This window comes from Pantherophis guttatus, chromosome 1, assembly GCF_059756535.1.
Source record: "Pantherophis guttatus breed Tessera chromosome 1, ASM5975653v1, whole genome shotgun sequence".
Taxonomy (NCBI): Eukaryota; Metazoa; Chordata; class Lepidosauria; order Squamata; family Colubridae; genus Pantherophis; species Pantherophis guttatus.
In genome coordinates this window covers 234,197,724-234,217,183 of record NC_142063.1, presented here as the reverse complement: position 1 = coordinate 234,217,183, position 19,460 = coordinate 234,197,724, and the positions used below count along the sequence as shown (strand labels likewise).

The 19,460-nt window shown below is 36.4% G+C and overlaps 1 protein-coding gene across 3 annotated transcripts in view; it reads left to right on the top strand.

The window, feature by feature from the left end:
* The first annotated feature begins 450 nt into the window (after positions 1 to 450).
* The window catches only part of ME1 (malic enzyme 1), a 115,325-nt gene continuing 96,315 nt past the window's right edge, over positions 451 to 19,460 (top strand). Inside the window, exons 1-2 of one of the 3 annotated variants that reach the window (XM_034408890.3) lie at positions 451 to 880; positions 16,963 to 17,096. In XM_034408890.3, the coding sequence (XP_034264781.2) occupies positions 794 to 880; positions 16,963 to 17,096 (221 nt within the window). In that variant the 5' untranslated portion in view covers positions 451 to 793. The remainder of the gene's footprint in view (positions 881 to 16,962; positions 17,097 to 19,460) is intronic. The other 2 variants (XM_060689143.2, XM_060689142.2) reach the window with 2 other exon arrangements.

The following is a 19,460-nucleotide window of genomic DNA, read 5'->3' as shown; positions in this document are numbered from 1 at the left end:
TAAATTTGCCTGGAAATATTTTACTATTTATGACAGATGTAACCATGGTGGGATGGGGATAAGATCACGAAATAGCTAAGACTAGCTCAATTGTGGGTGAGAGTAGGTTTCTGAGAGTATCTGCGGTTTGTTTGTTTTTTAAGACATAAACCTGTTTTAGGGCCTATATTTTTTAATTTGCTTCCTATCTCAACATAGCAAGAAATCACACTCTTGGATTCGGCAGCCAGGACCAAAAGACTGGCTTGCAACGGCCAGTTCTTTCCTAGTTCCCTATCCTAAAATTATGGTAACTCTTAACTAACTTAGCTACCTTTTTATACACCAGCATGCACTCAACCTTGCTTGAATATTTCCTCAAGGGGCTTATTTCAAATTATCTTTCCAATTATCCTAGATTTCCCACGGACTGGGAAATCTGCCGCAGGTGTGAAGCTAAGGTGCGGCCAAGGAAAACGATGCCATGCCACCCGGATCGATGGGAGTCTGCGCCCCTCACGGCTAATGCCCTCCGCCGGGGAAACACCTTAAGTGCCTCCGCGGCCGCTTCCAACAACTCCTCCGGAATGACTCAGCGACTCCCAATGCCCTACTGACCTCGGAGGAGGAGGAGGCAGTTGGGGAAGCTCTGTTCCTTCTCCCTCTTCCTCCTCCTCCTCCTCCTCCTCCCAAGAGGCGGCCGCCTCAGCAGCCCCGGCCATAAACGCCAACCACCGGCAACAGGCGTCTCATCCGCCGACCAGTGCGGCCCCAACCAGCGATTCCCCTGCTCAGCAACCGGCCGGCCCCGAGCATGGAAGCCGCCGCACCTGCCGGGAGGAAACCTAGGTGGACCACCAAGAGGGGCTGCGATGTTTTACGCGACCCTGCCCTCAACAAGGTTCGCGGGTCGGGCAGGGTGGCTGGATGGAAGCAGCTCCGCCGAGGTGCGGCGGGGCGAGAGCGGCTGTCTTGGGTGGGGGAGAGCAACGGGGAAGCCCAGGTCCGGCTCGCTTCCAGCCCTTTTTTTCCCCGGGACGGGCTTCCAAAGCAAGGAGAGTTTTCTTTCTGGGCGCCGAGACTCTTCGGCGGCATGACATTTTTTTTTCCACGCTTTTTGGTGATGGTGTCTTTTTTTTTGGCTTAGCCGAGCCGGCTTGTATTTTTTCTGCGCTGGCTCCGCCTTGGCTCTCGCCCTGTCAGCTAAAAGGGAAACAACAACTACCGCCGCCCAGCGCAGGAACGAAGCGGCCCCTACCCAAGCCGCTTTCCCCAGTAATTTGAACCCAGGCTCCGTCGATTGGTTGGGCTCTTCTTGGCAGGATCATCCACACCGATCTCAGCTGGAGTTTAAACTGCAGACTGGATGGGGTTGTGCGTGTAGTGTGTGAAACAAAAACAAGATAGCACTTCACGTACAAGAGGAAAGTGGCTAGAATGGAAAGTGGGGACCTGCTGCTTTTGGGGCTTAAAGACTTTGCTTTAAAAGCAATGCTGAAACTAGCAGGTGAAGCGGACGCGTTGTTAAAGGGACACTGACAGCTCTTAGTAGTAGTAGTAAGCAGTAGTAGTAAGATAGTCCTCGAGGTACGACTACAATTGAGCCCAACGTTTCTCTTGTCAAGTGAGGTGTCAAGTTCACTGAGTTGTTCCCCATTTTACGACCTTTCTTGCATAACCGTTGTTAAGTGAATTGCTGCAGTTGATAAATTAGTAACCCGGTTGTTAAGTGAATCTGGCTTCCCCATTGACTTTGCTTTATCAGAAGGTCGCAAATGACCCCAGGACACAGCAAGGATCATAAATATGAACCAGTTGCTAAACATCTGAATTTTGATCACACGATCGTAGGGATGCTGCAAAGGTCATAACTCTGAAAAATGGTCATAAGTCACATTTTTCAGTGCCGTTGTAACTTTGAACGGTCACTGAATGAACTGTTGTAAGTTGAGGACTGCCATATTGTACAGTGTACCTTCTTAAGTCAACCTTGTACCACCCATCCACATTGCTTTCTTAGGGGAACTACCGTAGCTGTCTACTGTGTGAACCTTTTCAGTGCATGTATACTGAACACAAATAATCAAACCTTAGCTTTTTGTTCTTTTTTGGGGGGGGGGGAAGTAAAGGCTGACTGCTCACTCTGAGGCAGTGATCAGCAGCTCAGTACATATATTTTTTATTGTTTTATACCACCTACTCCATTTCTATGGTGAACAGTCTGTTTTCTAGGTGGCCAAAGTGTTAACATATGAACATCATCATCATCATCATCATCATCATCATCATCATATATACATAAACATATGAGCGATAATATCAATCGTTATTTTAGCTTTTCGTTCTTATCAACAGTATCTGGCTTTTTCAGCAAGACTAAGCAGTGTCTTTATCATGAGAATGTTGTGCTGTTTCATTTTTCCTGTCAGGGTGCACTATTTCATTTTTTAAAAAAGTCTATTCCTACACTACCTCAACTGGCTATAACAATCCAAGCAACATTCTTCATAGTGCTTCAGCTTCATCTGATTAGAGCTAAACTACCAGACTTTGTGGATAAGGCCACAAAGAGGTGGGGGATGGAATGCAGTGCAATAAAAAAGGTAGTTAATGTGGGATGAAGGTGAAATTTGCAGAAAAAAGGCTAACAGGTTAAAGCCCTGTTGAACTGGCTAAATTCACATTGAACTTAGAATCTACATGGATGTTGCTATATTTTTAAATTTTTGTTTTTGAGAGCGGAAACTGAGGAGTATTACTGTATAGCTTTATAAAACTTTCATAATACCCCGCCATGTAGTAAAATGGTAAAAATACTTGGTCCATCAAAGACATGATAAAACCCTTGGTTAGGGCTTCTTTCATGTAGAAAGCAAAACAAGGATTTCATCAGGAGAAATGATTTCCCATTGCATTTAATGGGAATTATTTCTGGAAGAAGTAATCATAGGACTGCAGTCATTCTCATCATTCCTATCACCCATCTCCTCCCACTTATGGCTGTATGAATGTAACCTTGTTGCTGGTATCCTTACGATTTATATTGACTCTTTCCTAATATTTGATTGCTTATTTGTTTCCTATGACTATCATTAAGTGTTGTACCTTATGATTCTTGACGAATGTATCTTTTCTTTTATGTACACCGAGAGCGTATGCACCAAGACAAATTCCTTGTGTGTCCAATTACACTTGGCCAATAAAAAATTCTAATCTATGTTGATGAGGAAAAATTCAAGTCATCTTGTATTACGTTAGAATAATGGAAATGAAACCTCTGTTATTGTGCAACTAATTTCTTTCAGCTTTTTTGCTCAAATGGCAGTAATTTGGATATAATTTTCACCAGTGCTCTTCCCATAGGTTGTACTTTTCCAACTTTTAATGGAATTTTGGATTTTTTAAATATATTGTATAATGTTTTTTATTGTATGTCGCCCAGAGTTGGGCAACCTTATACATTTCTAAAATAGATAAATAAATGTACCTAATATAACAATGGAAACAAGTAAAGTTCCCATTATGTTGAACTTGACTATTAATGACTACCTGAACATGTTTGAGAAAAATATGGACATAGTTTGCCACTAAAACAACCTTTTTAATCTAATTTACATAGAGCCCTTGGATTTTCTGTATAGTAGTCTTGTTTCTAAGTCATATCCACGTCTACTTAGTCTCAGATTAGACAAGGTCAGGTAGATGCTGCCACCTGCTGTGATAATAAGGTGTGTCTGTAGTGCTAAGATGTTACAGGTATCGTAAATTAAATAATATGGAGCATACTCTGCTGTATATGATCACTTAGTCAACTTTATCCCTTTCCTCTGTACTTATCTTTATCCATATTTAAGCATATTTCTGCTTAAAAATAATAGTGAAAAATAAACAGTCTTTCACAAAAAGGAGTTACCAAGTTGTCAATGTATTGCAAGGATATTAAACTACTGAGTATGCTTATATAACGCATTGAGCCACTAGTTAATCATGTTTCAGATTAGCATGTTTAACAAACTCAACCTGTGTTGTTTTGTGAACTCGGAAAATTGGAGAAGCTTTGTGCTCCATCTTTATTTCCTGCTTTTCTCTTAAAGCTCTTTTTTTTAGTTTTGGAGGTTGGATTTTAAATCTGACCTAGTTGTTGCAAAAGGTGCTGAAGAGAAAGTACTATATTTCCATTTGGCAATGGAAGAATGTCATCAATCATATCCAGCCTTTCTCACTGGGGTTTCATGAGAAATTACTAGGGCTTCCAAGAGAGAGAGTGATGGGAAAAAATGTATTTTTGAACTTCTGCTGCTGCACAGTGCTACCTCTCATAGTGGTGGGAATTTTTATGTGGTGTGATTCAGCTGCCAGCTGCCACTTTGCTGTTGTATATGTTGTAAAACATGAGTTTTGTAGATTATTGTAGTAGTGATTGTATTATGACATTTTCATGTAGGGTTTCCCCGAGATATGAAAATAATTTCAAGGGTTCATCCAGGCAAAACGTTTGAGGAAGGTTGATCTTTTGAACATTACATATTGGTGTGTTGAACTTATATTAATATTATGTTCTTACCTTTATTTTTTTTAGTTTTATTCCTAGAATCTATTCTGTAATTTCTTTGGCTCTGCTTCATATGATTTCTTTTATCAGTTGGAATATCAGATTAAGAACGCATTGTAAACCGCCCTGAGTCTCCGGAGAAGGGATGCATATAAATTAAAGCAAAAAAAAAAAAAAAAAAAAAAAAAGAATAGGAGTGAGAAATTATTTCTCAAGAACTGGTCTTGAACATTAACTATTAAAACCTATGTTTGTTCTTTAAGAAATTTATAGTTTGGGTGGATGGATGATACAGGTGTCCATAGTGAGTCTGTAAGGATAATGTGAAGAGAATATTTCCATCATGTTTGCATACAGTTTAAAAGATAGTATGTACTTGTAGCCCTTGATTAAATGTAGGAATAAATGTCACTTTGTAAAAATTCTGCAAAGGCCTGATCTTTAACATCTAACAATCTGGCAGAATGGAACTTAATCTTCTGAACCTCTTTATAACATTCATACTTTTCAGTCGAAAACTAAAATTTAAATATGAGGCTAAGTGTTTTTGCAGAGAAAGGAAGATAGACAAACTATCAGTAGATTAGTTAAATAGAACATTTTCAAGGCTAACTCTACTTCCTTGTGGAAATAACAGGAAAGTTTGGTGATGCTATTTTAAGTAAATGCTGTAAAAATGATATTTAACCTTTTATTTTCCTTGGAGGTTATTGGCATATGCACTGCTTATTTTCTGTCAGTCTTGAAAATTATAATTAAGATTCATTCTTATTTGGAAACAGGAATTCTAGTTCCAAAGATAGAAAATTGGGTTATATCTACTTTATTTTTTTTACAACATATGCAAGATAATTTAGGGAAAATTTAGGCAAACCACATTTAACTTTTCAAGGATCCTTAAAAATTTTACTTATGTGCAGATTATTTTCCTCAGCATCATTAGGAGCCACACTGCAAAACTGCAAAAAAAAAAAAAAAAGTCCTTTCTGTTACAGATATTTGTATTGTTTATTTTTAGTTTCTTCTTTGTTTATAGAATATGAAGGTAGCGCTCAAAAACTCCAACTCCAATGGATAGAAGTTATATCCATTGAGATACATTTTGCATCTCCCATGCATGTATTGTGAATCATCCAGCGTCATTTGGAATTGGATAGTGCTAATCAAATATATTTGAAAATATATTTGATTAGCCCTTCCTCAAATATATTTGATTAGCTCTTCCTCACACTCTTTTGCACCCTCCACATGCCTTGCTGCACCTTTTGTGCATTCTCCCTGACCCTCCTACATACCCGTTTTCCCTTCGCTGCCCAGCAGCAGCTGTTTACTTGCCTGTACACCTGGGCCTTGCAGCTTTCTACCAGCTTTCCCACAGACTTCAGTTGTGGGGAAATTGGCAGGAAGCTGCCTAGCCTAATGACTGTGGGATGCAGTTACCGGCAACCAGAACTCCAAGGATTGTCATTGCTAACCTGATTCATTCTTCCTTTACCACAGAATTGCTTAGTGATGGAAATTCCAGTCCTAGTTGCTCTCATATATTGAAGATTATCTGTATATGTTAAGATTTGCAGCTGACCCACCCTGTATTCAAATGCTTCTTTGATGAACAGTTTTTCTTCATTGAAATCTTAGCAACAAACAGGGAACCAGCATTTCTGAATCATCCTTGAGCTTCTGTTCTGATCTGTCAGTAACATTTTCCTTTGGGGTGTGTACCTACTCTGGTACGTTAGCCAGGAGTGACAGATACTGCAATTACCTCTTGATGGTTTGTTCTTTGACTCTAAGGTTGATTCAGCGCAACAGAATTAAAATCGTACATTATATTGTCAACACATGTAAATCATATGATACTACCGTATTGCATAATCATATGAATGTCTGTTTGTACCAGACATGTTTGACATGTAAGATGAAATAATGCTAAAAGTAGGTTAATGTCATAGTGAACCTGGCATGAAAGTTGATAGAGTGCCATGAGAACACCTAGTGATTTTAATACCAGAAAAGTTGTTATTTGTACCTCAACAATACCTATTATTTCCTGCTCCTCCTTTATAAATCCCTGGTCTGCCACAAAATTAACTGGGCAACTTTGCCCTAGTCCGTCATGTAACTAGCAATTAGATGACCAGCTGTCTGAAAACTGCTTTTACTAAACTCTACAGAATACTAGTGATTAGCCGTGGTTTCTGAGAAGGACAGAGGGAGAAGAAGCTAATTGCATGTGTAAAGTGGAACATTGAGTATTTATTTCAACTGTTGCCCATGTAGCCTTTTATTCTACAGTCTTTGTTCTTTTGGAATAAAAACTTTATGTATCATATTGTGAAGATAATAGAGAGGCAGAACAATGATATCATCTTAAATTCTTTGAAAGAAAGGTGCCCTATCAATTCCTTGAAATATCGGTAGTAGGAACGTTATCTTGTTTTTTGCTTGTCTCATGCCTTTCACTTCTTTGTTTTTTGCTTGTCTCATGCCTTTCACTTCTGACTATAATAAAATTATATTTCTTATTGTTAGTGAGGCAAGGAGATATTTCTACATTTCAAATTACTTCATGTAGAGATGAAGTGATGGAAACGTGCATTTAAATTATACAATTTGAGAGGAATGTAGGCACCTATAGCTGAATATAGTGAATTGTTAATCATTTTTAGACAGAAATGATGCTTATCATTCCATAATATTGATGTTTAGAGTTCCAGTAATAAAAAATAGGCCTAGAAGGATTTGTGTTGAATCGAGAAGTTGTTGTTTTTTGCAAGCTTCTGTAATGTATCTTTCATGCCCACCAAAGAAATTGATGAAAGAGTTCCCATGTTCTTTCTTATGGGTTCCATATAGGTTGTAATCTATATAAGTAAGCATGAAAAAAAAGGACAAAGTTCAAGCAATCTCTACTGTATTAGTTACTGTCAAATATAGAGAAGGTTTTGACCATCTGTATACTACTAAAACTCTTGTCTTTGCTTGATTCATAACCTTCAATTGGGCAATATTGGAAACCATATGGCAAAAATTATTGAACCAAGGTAACTCAATGGATTAACTTATAGAATGCTAGGATCCATGACTCCTGTGGGAATGAAATTTGGGGAAGTTGTTGCCGCTTCAGGACCATTGCTGCCCAACTGCACTCACATGTTTATCATTTTCAACATTGCCTGACAGCTTCCCTCAAGTCGATGGGGAAGTTTGCATGGAGAAAGTCAATGGACAACTTGGCAGGGAAGTTGCAAGTGCGCCCTTTGCCAGTCTCTTTGCACATTCTCTTGCACCTTCCCCACCTTGCACCTCCACTTCCTGTCTGCTGGCTTTGAATGTGCAACTTCCTGCCTAGGAAGCTTGCAGGGAGAAAGTCAATGGGAAATCTGGCAGACTAGTTAGTTTCCCCCGCCTGTGGATTCTACGCTGGTCCCTCTGTACTCACACTACACTGGTCACTTGTGTCCTTTGCTCTCTTCCCTACCAGGTAGCAACCCCGTACATGTCTTCTGGGAGGCGTACGGAAGGGAAGGGAAGGGAAGGGAAGAGGAGGGGTGGGTGGGAGAATAAGCATTTGCGCATCATTCTAAATTAAGTAATTTGTTTTGGTTTTGCTTTAATACATTAAACTTTGCTATTATGCTTTATAAACCATGACTTAGATGCATCCATCCAATTTTGATTGACTCAAGAAATCATGACTAAATAAAAGATGGCTTAGAGTGATACGTGGTCATTAAGTACGATAATTCAAACATATTGTTTGAGTCTTGACATTTTACAAGGTTATAGCCATATGGTTCTGTATACATTTGAAATGCATCAGTGTAATTAGGATGTATTCCTTGTATCTTTCCAAGATGCTCAGAAATTAAAGGGTTTTTTTCTAAAAACCATAGTTGATACATTTATTAGAAGGTTTGATTTCTAGTCAAATAATTATAACAAAAGACAGAGACCTAGAAAAGACTTGTGTAAATGTGGATATGTTTCAACTACTTTGATTTCAACACAAAAGAATTGCACATGGAAATTATTAATGTGAGCATAAAGCAGGTTTGACTTTTAAAAGCTGTCTGGACTTGGTCCATGAACAACTCTTGAGGGATGTCTATAGATAAATCTTTCTTGGGCCACATGTGCTGGACTAGATATACCAGCTGAATTCCTAAAACCAAAAGAAAGTAACTATTTTTTTATTTATGTTGTTATTTTTACTAAAGTTTCTTGGCTGGTATTATATCTTTTAAAAATATTCAGATTATTGGCCTTCTTTACATTTTAAATGCTATTACTGTAATATTTTTCCAAAGAATCTTTTGCATATTATTTTCAGTTTTGAATTCAAATTGTACACAACTGCCCTTCAAACTGTATTCTGAAATTAAATTCAAATTAATTACAATTTAATTAATTAAAGTGAAAATAATGATTTCACGAATGAGACTCAGTTTTTAGTAAGGTACTTAGCGGTTAAGGTAGGTCCTTAGTCTTATCAGTCCTCAAAATAAATTATGTCATGTGTTAATTTATATGGCATTTTTGTTCATAGAATACCATAAATTAAGCTATTTAATTGTATACATTTGTATTGTATTTTGATTTCACATCTGCAACCTGATTATACCAGAAAGTTAGTATTTCCAAGGATATTGTTTCTCATAAGTGTAATATGTGCATTTGTGGGTGTATGTTTGTGTGCGTAATTGAATATGATTTTCTGAAGACAAAAGTAGAAAGGAATCCTACAAAGTGTGCCGACTCTGTATGCCTTACTGTTTGTTCCTTACTGTGAAACAGATAAATGTCATTTGGTCTTATGAGGATGCTTTAACAAAATAAGTTAGAAACATTGTGATTTATGTATTTTATTTTACAGCAGGACATATTTGTTGATACCTAGGGAAACATTCTCTTAGGGATTAGATTCAGTTTTTTGGGGATGCTAAAATTTATCACTCTCTTTGCCATGTTGCCCATGGCAACACATTTCCCTCCACCCTGCCCAATCAGGTGACCTCCCCCTCTTCCAAGGATTCTGTGAGTTGCAGAGGATGTGGTGGAGCAGATAGGTTTGGCTCTCTCTCTCCCCCCCCCCCCGACTTTGCCTATGGTAGAAGTAGCATCCGGATCTTCATAGAGTACTATTTTAATAAGAGCTGCATACAAAAATTAAACCTGCACTGAGGACCTGGAGGGAGAGGAGGTTTTGGGTTTACTACCACACTGCAGCAGTGATTTGAAAGTCTAACAAATATTTGCCCATTATCCTCTTTGCACCCATAATATTATGGTCCCATAAAACATAGGTTAAATCCTTGTTATTCCAATAGCAACATTGGCTGACTTTCTATTCTTAGTTGTTCTGGAATATTTTCTGATCTCATGTGGAGCTTGTAAAAATTCAGCAGGAAGCTAGAAATGTATCTCCCATTTCTAATTTTTGTTAAGAACTAAAGAAGGAAATAAATCATTACATATATAATGAGTATTATTAATGCAACATTAATGGAACTTTGCATTGGCTTTCATTAGATAGAAGAGTGCCAGTTTGGCTTTTTTTTTTAAAAAAAAATCTTCCATGATATTTTGAGAGTAACATGTAGTAATGGATCCTGTGGAAAAGAGCTTAATCTGTATCATTACTTACTAAGGAGGGTAGAAATCTCATCACAGTATCCATAGCTCCATCTGTTGTAGTAAGATAATATCAGCATATTATAATCATCTGGGAACTGTTTATACTAGTTGAGTTTATGCCTCATTTTGCAATATGTCAGTGATTGAGACTGTTTAGAGTTCGTAATTTTAGTATCAATAACCAGCCTTATTTGTTTGTTTCCTCTCTTTGTTGTTTCCCCATTTCTTTTTGTAACATCTTCTTTGATGAAGAGATTTGAAGATCTTTTATACAGTATTATCTTTGTTGTAGCATGCTAAAGTGGAAATGGAATAGGGATAATTTATTGCCTCAATCACATAATGTTTCCAAGGGTTCCCCAGCAAAAAAAAAAAAAAAATCATAAGCAAAGTCTGGTTAAGTCGAACCTCTAACATATGCTAGTCTGTCTGGCAGAGAATGCTTAGTCCTTCACTATACATTTTTCACTTAAGCCAAATCCCAGGAAAAACAGAAAGGAAGGTGCTTTGAATCATCCTTTTCAAAAACTTGAAATATAGCCCGTTACAAAGTTTGTGCTAGTCCAGAAACAAAAAAAGGTAGACATGTAACTATGCAGTTTTGTAGGCGAGGAAACTTTTAATAAGAAATTCCCTTATTAAGGCCAAATCTTTATTTTTTTTAAAAAAGGAATTCAAAGAAGATAGCAACCACACAGAATTCCAAACAAAATCCACATTGTTAGCTTAATTGAACTAAGTTCAGAACTGAACTGAAATAAGTATTTACTTATTATGGGTTTATAAGATCTTAATTTCAGAATTTGTTCAAAATTCATTGTAGAGGGAATGTCTGGGGAGAAATTGGTTGGTTATTATGCAGGCCTTCCTTACTATTGCTACTGCTTTCTATTTTTTTGAGCAATATCAGTTTTATGGAATGTGGAGAATAATGGAAGAACAAAGGTAATCTTTGAAGAGGTTGCTAGTTGGTTCCTTCCTTCCGTGCTTAGTCTCTGTTATTAAATTTACTAGTTCATCAACCTTTATCTAGTGGAACCCACTTTCCAAATTATCTTGGTTAAATGATAAAAGTGCTGATTAGTTTCCATCAACTATGCCATTGTATAAAGCCATTTGTATGGAGGAAGCTTTTTTTTTAAGGAAACAAAAGTGAATTCTATCTTCTCACACCTCTCAGCCAACTTATCTGATGCTTTAACAGCAATGTGCCATTCAAAAAGCTACAGTTGTTTTTTCCACACCAGGCTTTCCTTTTATACATAAAATCTAGAGGTGATCAATTCCTATGAGTGTCATGAATGTATGATACTCCTTATTTAGTGTCTACAATTTCCACATTAATAAAAAAGACTTATTATTATTTTAGTAGCTGAAATTTTTATTGATTTGAAAATTGTGAGATTTTGGTATTTCCATCTGACATCTTGCATAATTTTTGGCAAGAGCACCAAAATCTCATAGTGCAGGCAAAATGCCAATAACATTTATGGGTTGGTAAGCTAGGTAATAGAGTTTTTCCTATTAAACATTATTTCATTGTGTATATCAGTTACAATCTTCCAATAGTCTCTGGAATTATTGGAATTCATAACTATGTATGATTCATGGTTAATGCTGGAATTGAGAGGGAATGTGATGACAAAGGTGATGGTTCCTCTGTTTCTCACAATTTGTGCAACTACAAATATTTTTTAGTTTACTGAAGGTCTGATTTATTTCACTGAACTCTAAATGTAATAATATTCCAATGTTTTAAATACACATTTTGAATTTACAAATTAATTATTTAAATTACCCTTTTTTATGAAATGTCTAAAATCTGGTTGGGATACACATGAACAAAATTCCTCGTTTAATTTCACTTCAGACTTTCAGGCCTTTTGAAAATGTTGCTAATTATTTTTCAGTCAACTATTTCCTAGTTAAGAATAGGCACCTTTAATTGCATGCAAAAGTTGTTTGGATGGACTCAAAGTTGCACAAATATTTTTTAAGCAGATGTTTTATCAACATTGGTCAATTAGGGATTCATTGAAGCATACATTTTGACTAAAGTGGCCTAAAATTTTGCTTTCAACTGCAAGGCATGTTGGGCTTGCCATTGTTCTGCTTCTTTTAAATAACGAATGAGGTTTCACTCGATTCTTGGAAATGGGGGAAAATTGAATTACATGAAAAACTATTCTGTTCTTAAATATTATAGAAAAGGAAACCCAAAATGTAAGTCAAATATATTACTAAGATTGTTTCCACATTGCATAGTAAATATTGTCCTATTTAGTGTTTTCCCATCACATTAAATAAAACTTAACATTGTGTGCATTTGCAGGTTTGAACATCCTTTTGTTCTTTGTGTTAAATTGAGCATAATTAGAATACCTATTCTTAGAGAGTTGCATGTCTGAGGGAGGCAAAATTACATTCTCTTGTTTTAAAGAATGCTAAGACCATTTGCCAGTTGGAATTCCTGAATTCTATTAACTGTAAGACTGCCGTTTAGTGGCATAGTGCAAAATCATCTAGTAAATCCAGAATTAGTAGGAGGGATGCTTCAGCTTGTAATCTCCAGTAGCGTTCTTAATCTGGACTACGTAGCACTAGATAGGTGACAAATAAATTTAATAATAGTAACAAAATACAAAGACCTGCAAATTGTAATAGAACAACTGTGGCAAAAGCACATAACAGAAGTCCCAATAGTCGATAGCCTCGAGTACCACTTGAACACCATCAGCATTGAGAAATTCGCCATCAGTCAATTGCAAAAGATGGCTTTACTTGGAACATCTTACATCCTGTGACTCTATAACACCATCAACATCCACATCTGTCTATCCCAGGTCCTTGAAAAGGACCCGATGGGTAGACAAAAATGCCAAATATGGTCTGAACATCTGGCTGACTGTACAACGAACCATTACAATAATGATATATAAACTAGGAGGCTGGATTTGATCTTGGACCATCTGCACGAAGTTGAAAAGGCAGCATTACTGGGTGGATGAGTAAAGTCTCTGATGAGTTCTATCTTCTTTCCCAGGTTTCAAATTGGTTTTGAAAAACATACAAAAGGTTGTATTTGGTTGATGCACATTCTCTTTAAGTCCAGAGTATGGGATATGCAAGTAGTAAGTGGTATGGATGGCTTCTTTTCAGTATTCTGGTTGTTTTATATCTGTGGAAGACAAGATAAACTATATAACCAGGGAAGGCCCTTAGTAGTAAAAGTTGTTAGTTTTCTGTAATACATACTGTCACAATTTCCAGTGTAGGTCACTTCTGGGTATTTCAAACATTGTACAATATTTTGATGTATTATGTAAATAACCTAAGCAAAAAGGAGCGTTTTGTAGTGAAATATAGCTTTGTGCTGTTATAAGTGTAGAAAATATGATAAGACAAAATAAATGAGTCTGAGCCAACGGTGGAAGTGAATGCCCATAACAGAATTTCCTCTCAGTTCACACTTGTCATACGTTAGTAAAGAGGATCAAATATGAAAATCTCATGTGTTTACTATCTATTACTACAAGAATATAGAATTCTTTCCTAGTCTCATTAACCAGTAACTTGAATCCATCACATTTAAAGGCGGAAAGCAAAATAATCTCAGAAGACACTCACAGGAGAGAAAAGTCTCTTTTTCAGACAGTGTTACTGTCTGGCTCTTACATGTTCCACTATAGATATCATAACTAACATAACAGACTTGTGGGAACCTTTTTTTTTATTCCTAAAATATTATGAAAATCATAATACTTTCAGAACAATATAAATCATTTCATATGGCCACTAGCTGCGGCCTTAAAAGCATGATTGACTTATGATCAGCACTAGATGGGGGAGGAATTTGTGGTAAGATAATTATTTCCTCTCTAAGTTTTTATAGTGTTTATCTAAAGCCAAGGACATTACAGTTTATTCTCAGATTAAGAAGAAAGCTTTGCCATTTTTTATCCCATATCTGTTGTTCTTATAGCAGGGTTCTATCCCTTAATCTGACTATTGTTCCATCTTTTGTACTTAAATTTAAATGTCTTGTTGGGCAGTTGATAATGCTTGAGGGCAAATTAAATGGCTAATTTTATGAGCTGTAAATGTGCTGCAATATCAGTGACTTTTAAATACAAGATAGCATTCAATCTCACTTGTAAAAGAAGCGGGACTTTATTTTGGCTCATTTGCATTAGCCAGGCAAAGTTTATAAAATGAAGAGCCTGCCATTTATTTTAAAATGATCCACTTAATGGTATGGGCCATTGTTTTAGGTACTACATCATATACATAGACGTAGATACAAATAGAGCCTTCTCTTTTTAATGCTTTTTGTCTCAAAATATTCTGATGGAGTTACACCTGTTAGCTATTAGTCAGTTAACTGGGCCTTTGATTAGGAAATTAACTTTTTAAAGAAATTAGCAAATGACCTAGAGTACAATGTTTGAATGGAATGCTAAATGAGTCCTAGATAGGACTCTAAGGAAGAGCCAATTGAATAATATTCAGCGAATTTATTTGTGTAGAATCTTTTCCTCTACTTTTAAAAAATCAGCTATAGGTAATCCACGACTTGCAACAGTTCATTTAGTGACCATTCAAAGTTACACCTGTACTGAAAAAAGTGACTTCTGACCAGCAAAGTCAATGGGCAAGCTAGATTCACTTAACTACTGTGTAACTAATTTAACAACTACAGTGATTCACTTAACAACTCTGACCAGAAAGGTCGTAAAATGAGCCAAAACTCACTTAAAAAAGGTCTCGCTTAGCAATAGAAATTTTGGGCTCAGTTGTGGTCATAAGTTCTATATTCATGTTAGATTTTCTGACTACCATTGTATCGACGTTAACCACAAACAAAATATGTAAGGGTAACATATTACATTTTAAAATATTTTTCAGCTTTTTTGTCATAGAGTATGCAATAGAAAGTAATCCAGTAATTCAGCAGATTAATTTTCAATATTGTGTAAAAAAAACCCCTAAAATTAAAAAAAAAAATTCTTTAAGGCAGATTTGACATGTTTAAGAACTACATCTCTTTGTAACTAGTAGCAATAATCACAAAGTAAAGCTCATGTATAAACTCTGTTTATGAAAGAATAGTTCTTTCTGTGATGCTACCTATCTCACATTTCCTTCCATATATCCTGCACAAATTTATTTAACTTAGCAGAAAAGAATGTAGTTTATATTTTTTAGAAACAGAAAAAGATCATATTTGAAAGAAAAAGATGAAATAAGTCAAGATGTAAAAATTGTTTATTTTCACATGATGTGAGAACAAATAATGTGTGGTCCAATCAATAATATATAGATTTCAGGACTGTTGTGGAGCTGGCCAAAACAAATGAATACTTGACATACAAATTCAAGTGATCTTTGGAAATTATGTTTACCTCTGAGCTCAGTTTTCTGATTTGGCTGCAAGTGGCACAAACTTTCACAGTGTGGTTTGAATTAAATACACTTGCTTTCTTTAAAACGAATCAAATCTTTCTGCAGTCACAAAAACTTTGTAAAATAGCTTTAACACTTGCAATTTTCATATTCTTGTGATTTTCCCCATTTCTTCTTGGTTGTATTTGAGGTACCGGAGAAACAATTAACTGAACAGATACTATAGGAACATTAGTTTAACTTTCTTGATGTGGTCACATTAGAATGGACACTTATCCATTCTCTTGCCACAATAATATTAAACCAAAAGTTTAAACATTTGAAGGACCCCAGATAGTGGGTGTGGTATAATGGCTAAAGTAGTGGACTAAGCAGGGAAAACCAGATTTATATCAAACCTTGACCATTATAGGTGATCGAGCAGCTTGGATCACTTACTCTCCATCCCAATCTACCTCACAGAGTTGCTATTGGAAATAGGAAGAGCAAGCATTGATTTCTGTTACAGAAAAAGGGAAATAAATAAGCAATCTCAGTCATTTTATTTATTCTTATTGTGTCTTTGGGTGTCCGTGTGCGCAGGAATATGCAATGTCACCTAATAGTTCTTGGCGCCTGAAAAGGTTGTCACCCTGCAATAACATAGTGACAATTGTCATCCAGGAAGGCCTGATGACTCAAACAATTTGCCCCACAGAAAACTGAATGTGGAACTGGATTCCCTTTTTTCTGAACTTTCGGTTTTTCGCTCTTGTAGTAGCTTCCTTGCTGCACAGTGATATCCTTATTTCAGCTGCTACATTTTGTTGAAGGTGAATAGGTTTGCTCTGGTTCTGAAGAAAGTGGAATATGCCTAGATAGAAATAAGCTTTGAAATAATGTACAGTATATTTCAATTTTAGTTCTTTTTTATTCAATAACTTGTAGGTAATGTTCTAAACACAGCTTCACTTAAGTATTATCTATATAATATAGTTGTTATAATAGTTCTGATTCATATAGAATGACTGTTATATGTCTGGTCAAAATAGATTGCTGTTTTGTGTTAATTTTTATTTATCACTTTAATGTGTATTCCAGAGACAGTTTTTCTGTGATGTACAGCAGAATTGTCTGCTTTATAAACAAAAGAGTAATGCAACTTTTAAGCTAGTATATTTGTGTACATTTATATAGTAAAGAATATTGAATTTACATGTAAAATGTGTTTGTGGGAGAGGGATTTAGCATATATTTTAGAAGCGTAACATAATCGTATAGTAAATATATATATATATAGAAGGAGGCACTGTGGAACAGTATTGATTTCTCTAGCAAATTGACTTCCATAATGTTTTAAAATAGTTATTCACTAAAGTGATTATTGTTTGTTTGCTTGTTTTTCTATACAGGACATGGCTTTTACTTTGGAAGAGAGACAGCAGCTTAATATTCATGGACTACTACCTCCCTGTTTTTTCACTCAAGACATGCAAGTTTTAATGGAACTGAAAAAATTTGAAAGACAAGCAACTGACCTGGATAGGTGAAGTCTTCGGGGGGCATGATTATTTACCCTTCTACTGTGGGGGGAATTTTTATAAACACCTCAGTTCAATTAGCTACATATTTTTCACCTGTCATGCTTGTTGTAACATCTTTGTTTCATCCTTCGTTTCCTCCCAAATTTTCTTCCTTCCTGCTTCCAGGCTCCCCCCCCCCCTTTTCATTTAAATGGATATTTTTGCATCCTTTTTTATGAAAATACAATAGGGTTAGGGTTTATTTATTTATTTAAATTTATATACCGCCCTTCTCCCGAAGGACTCAGGGCAGTGAACAGCCAAAGGTAAACACACAAAATACAAAAATTTAAGAACAGTTTAAAAAACATATTAAACAATTTTGGCCCAACAATTAAAATACCCCTTTTAAAATTCAAATTCAAATTAAGCAATTGGAGAAGTTAGGCTAGCCTGGCTTCTTGAAATAAAAAAGTCTTGAGGGCCCGGTGGAAAGTACGTAAATCCGGAATCCTCCGTATCTCCGGGCGGAGCTCATTCCAGAGGGCAGGTGCTCCCACAGAGAAAGCTCTCCCCCTGGGGGCCGCCAGTCGACATTGTTTGACCGACGGCACCCTGAGGAGCCCTTCTCTGTGGGAGCGTACTGGCCAGTGGGAGGCTCTCGGTGGCAGAAGACGGTCTCGTAGGTACCCAGATCCTAAGCCATGGAGTGCTCTAAAGGTGGTCACCAACATCTTGAATTGCACCCGGAGTACCACCGGAAGCCAGTGTATGAGGAAGTGTTTGAGAGGTACTGTGCAAATCAAGAAAGATGTGCGAGTGGCCAATGTGGCATGAGTGTAGAAGGGATGAGGGATGTGTGGGTGGAGAGACTTACCCCAGAGACATGCAACCTTCCCTATTACCTTCTCCACTGATTTTCTGGGGAAGCCAGCAGGAAGTTTGTAAATAATGATCATGTGATCCTGGAGCACTTGACAACCAGTCATAAGTGCAAACAGGTTGCCAAGCACCCAGATTGCTATCATGTGATTGTGGAGGTGCTTGGACAGCCAGAAATCTGATGACTAATCATAATCACCATTTATTCAGTGCTGTCATAACTTGGAATCATCACTGATTGAATGATGATAGGTTGAGGGCTAATTGTATGTATGCATGTGGTATATTATAATAATACTAAGTATTTGTAAAAGGCTTTGATTTTTTTAGCCCATCTTAGAAAATAATTAAAAATATCTATCCATCAGGTTTAGTACATAAGATCTAGATTAATTCCAAAAGCAAAAAATGGTTCCTATAAAATTGAATCTAAACATACAGATCAGCCAAAAATAGCAAACAAAAAATTCCCAAGCCATATGCCAATTTCACATGCATATTTTTGATTGAGGAGTCAAGTATGACAATCAAGAGAAAGTATGATTAATAATAAGGGAATCTGACCAAACATTTGAAACGTTGCCTGCTAATTTTCTACCCCATAGGGAAATATTAGAATTAGCTGAAATATTATTTGTGATTGTAATGCAAGTTAAATATCATATAACATGCAGAAAACCATTAGTGCAATAACATTTAATAAGATATAAACTAGAGATGCAAAAGTTTATGTCTTTAAAATGATTTACTGTGAAAGACCTCACACAGATTGGACCTCCCAAGTGTTTGATATGATTATAATAAATAGCAAACTTAAGTAAAATCAAAGTTGCACACTTCCTTCAATCAAGTTTAAAAACTTTTAAATGTAGCTTCTGAAAGAGCAGCAGATTTCCCCTGATCAAGTTCATGAATATTTGTTTCTTTTTTTTTTTTTTACCTTTTTACCTCCAAAAGCAGGACTGGTGGGGAAAAGCAAGGGCAAGCATGAAAGAGCTGGAATTTCTCACTTTCTGTTTTATTTGATTCCATTCCAAGCTCTGGAAACAACAATAGTTAATAATAGTTATTATTAGTGTAAGTAATAATCACATGTCCTTTTCTCTCTCAAATATATTTCCTCTCCTCCATAGAGATATGAGTTTTGAAAGAGACTAAGGAAGGGCAGGCAATTTTATTACTATTAATAAAAGCTAGTTAGCTGACTCAGCTGTGCTAAATTAGATTGGCATGTCCAGAATTTCACTTCCGCTTCTATTTCGGTTATCTCTTGTTGGTTGCAAGCACTGCTCTGAGATCACCTTCTGCTTTTATAAACATCTACTCCCACATCAGGAAAATGATTCCATGAGCCTTGTGAAATATTTTTTTAAATGAGTTGGAATCCTGATTTACAATTTTTACTCATATTTTTCACTCTTTGCTTTTTTTTTTTAAGTGGGGACTGTTAATTAAAAAAAGATCCATTGTTAAGGACAAAGGGTATCAGGGGTGAAATGCTCCCA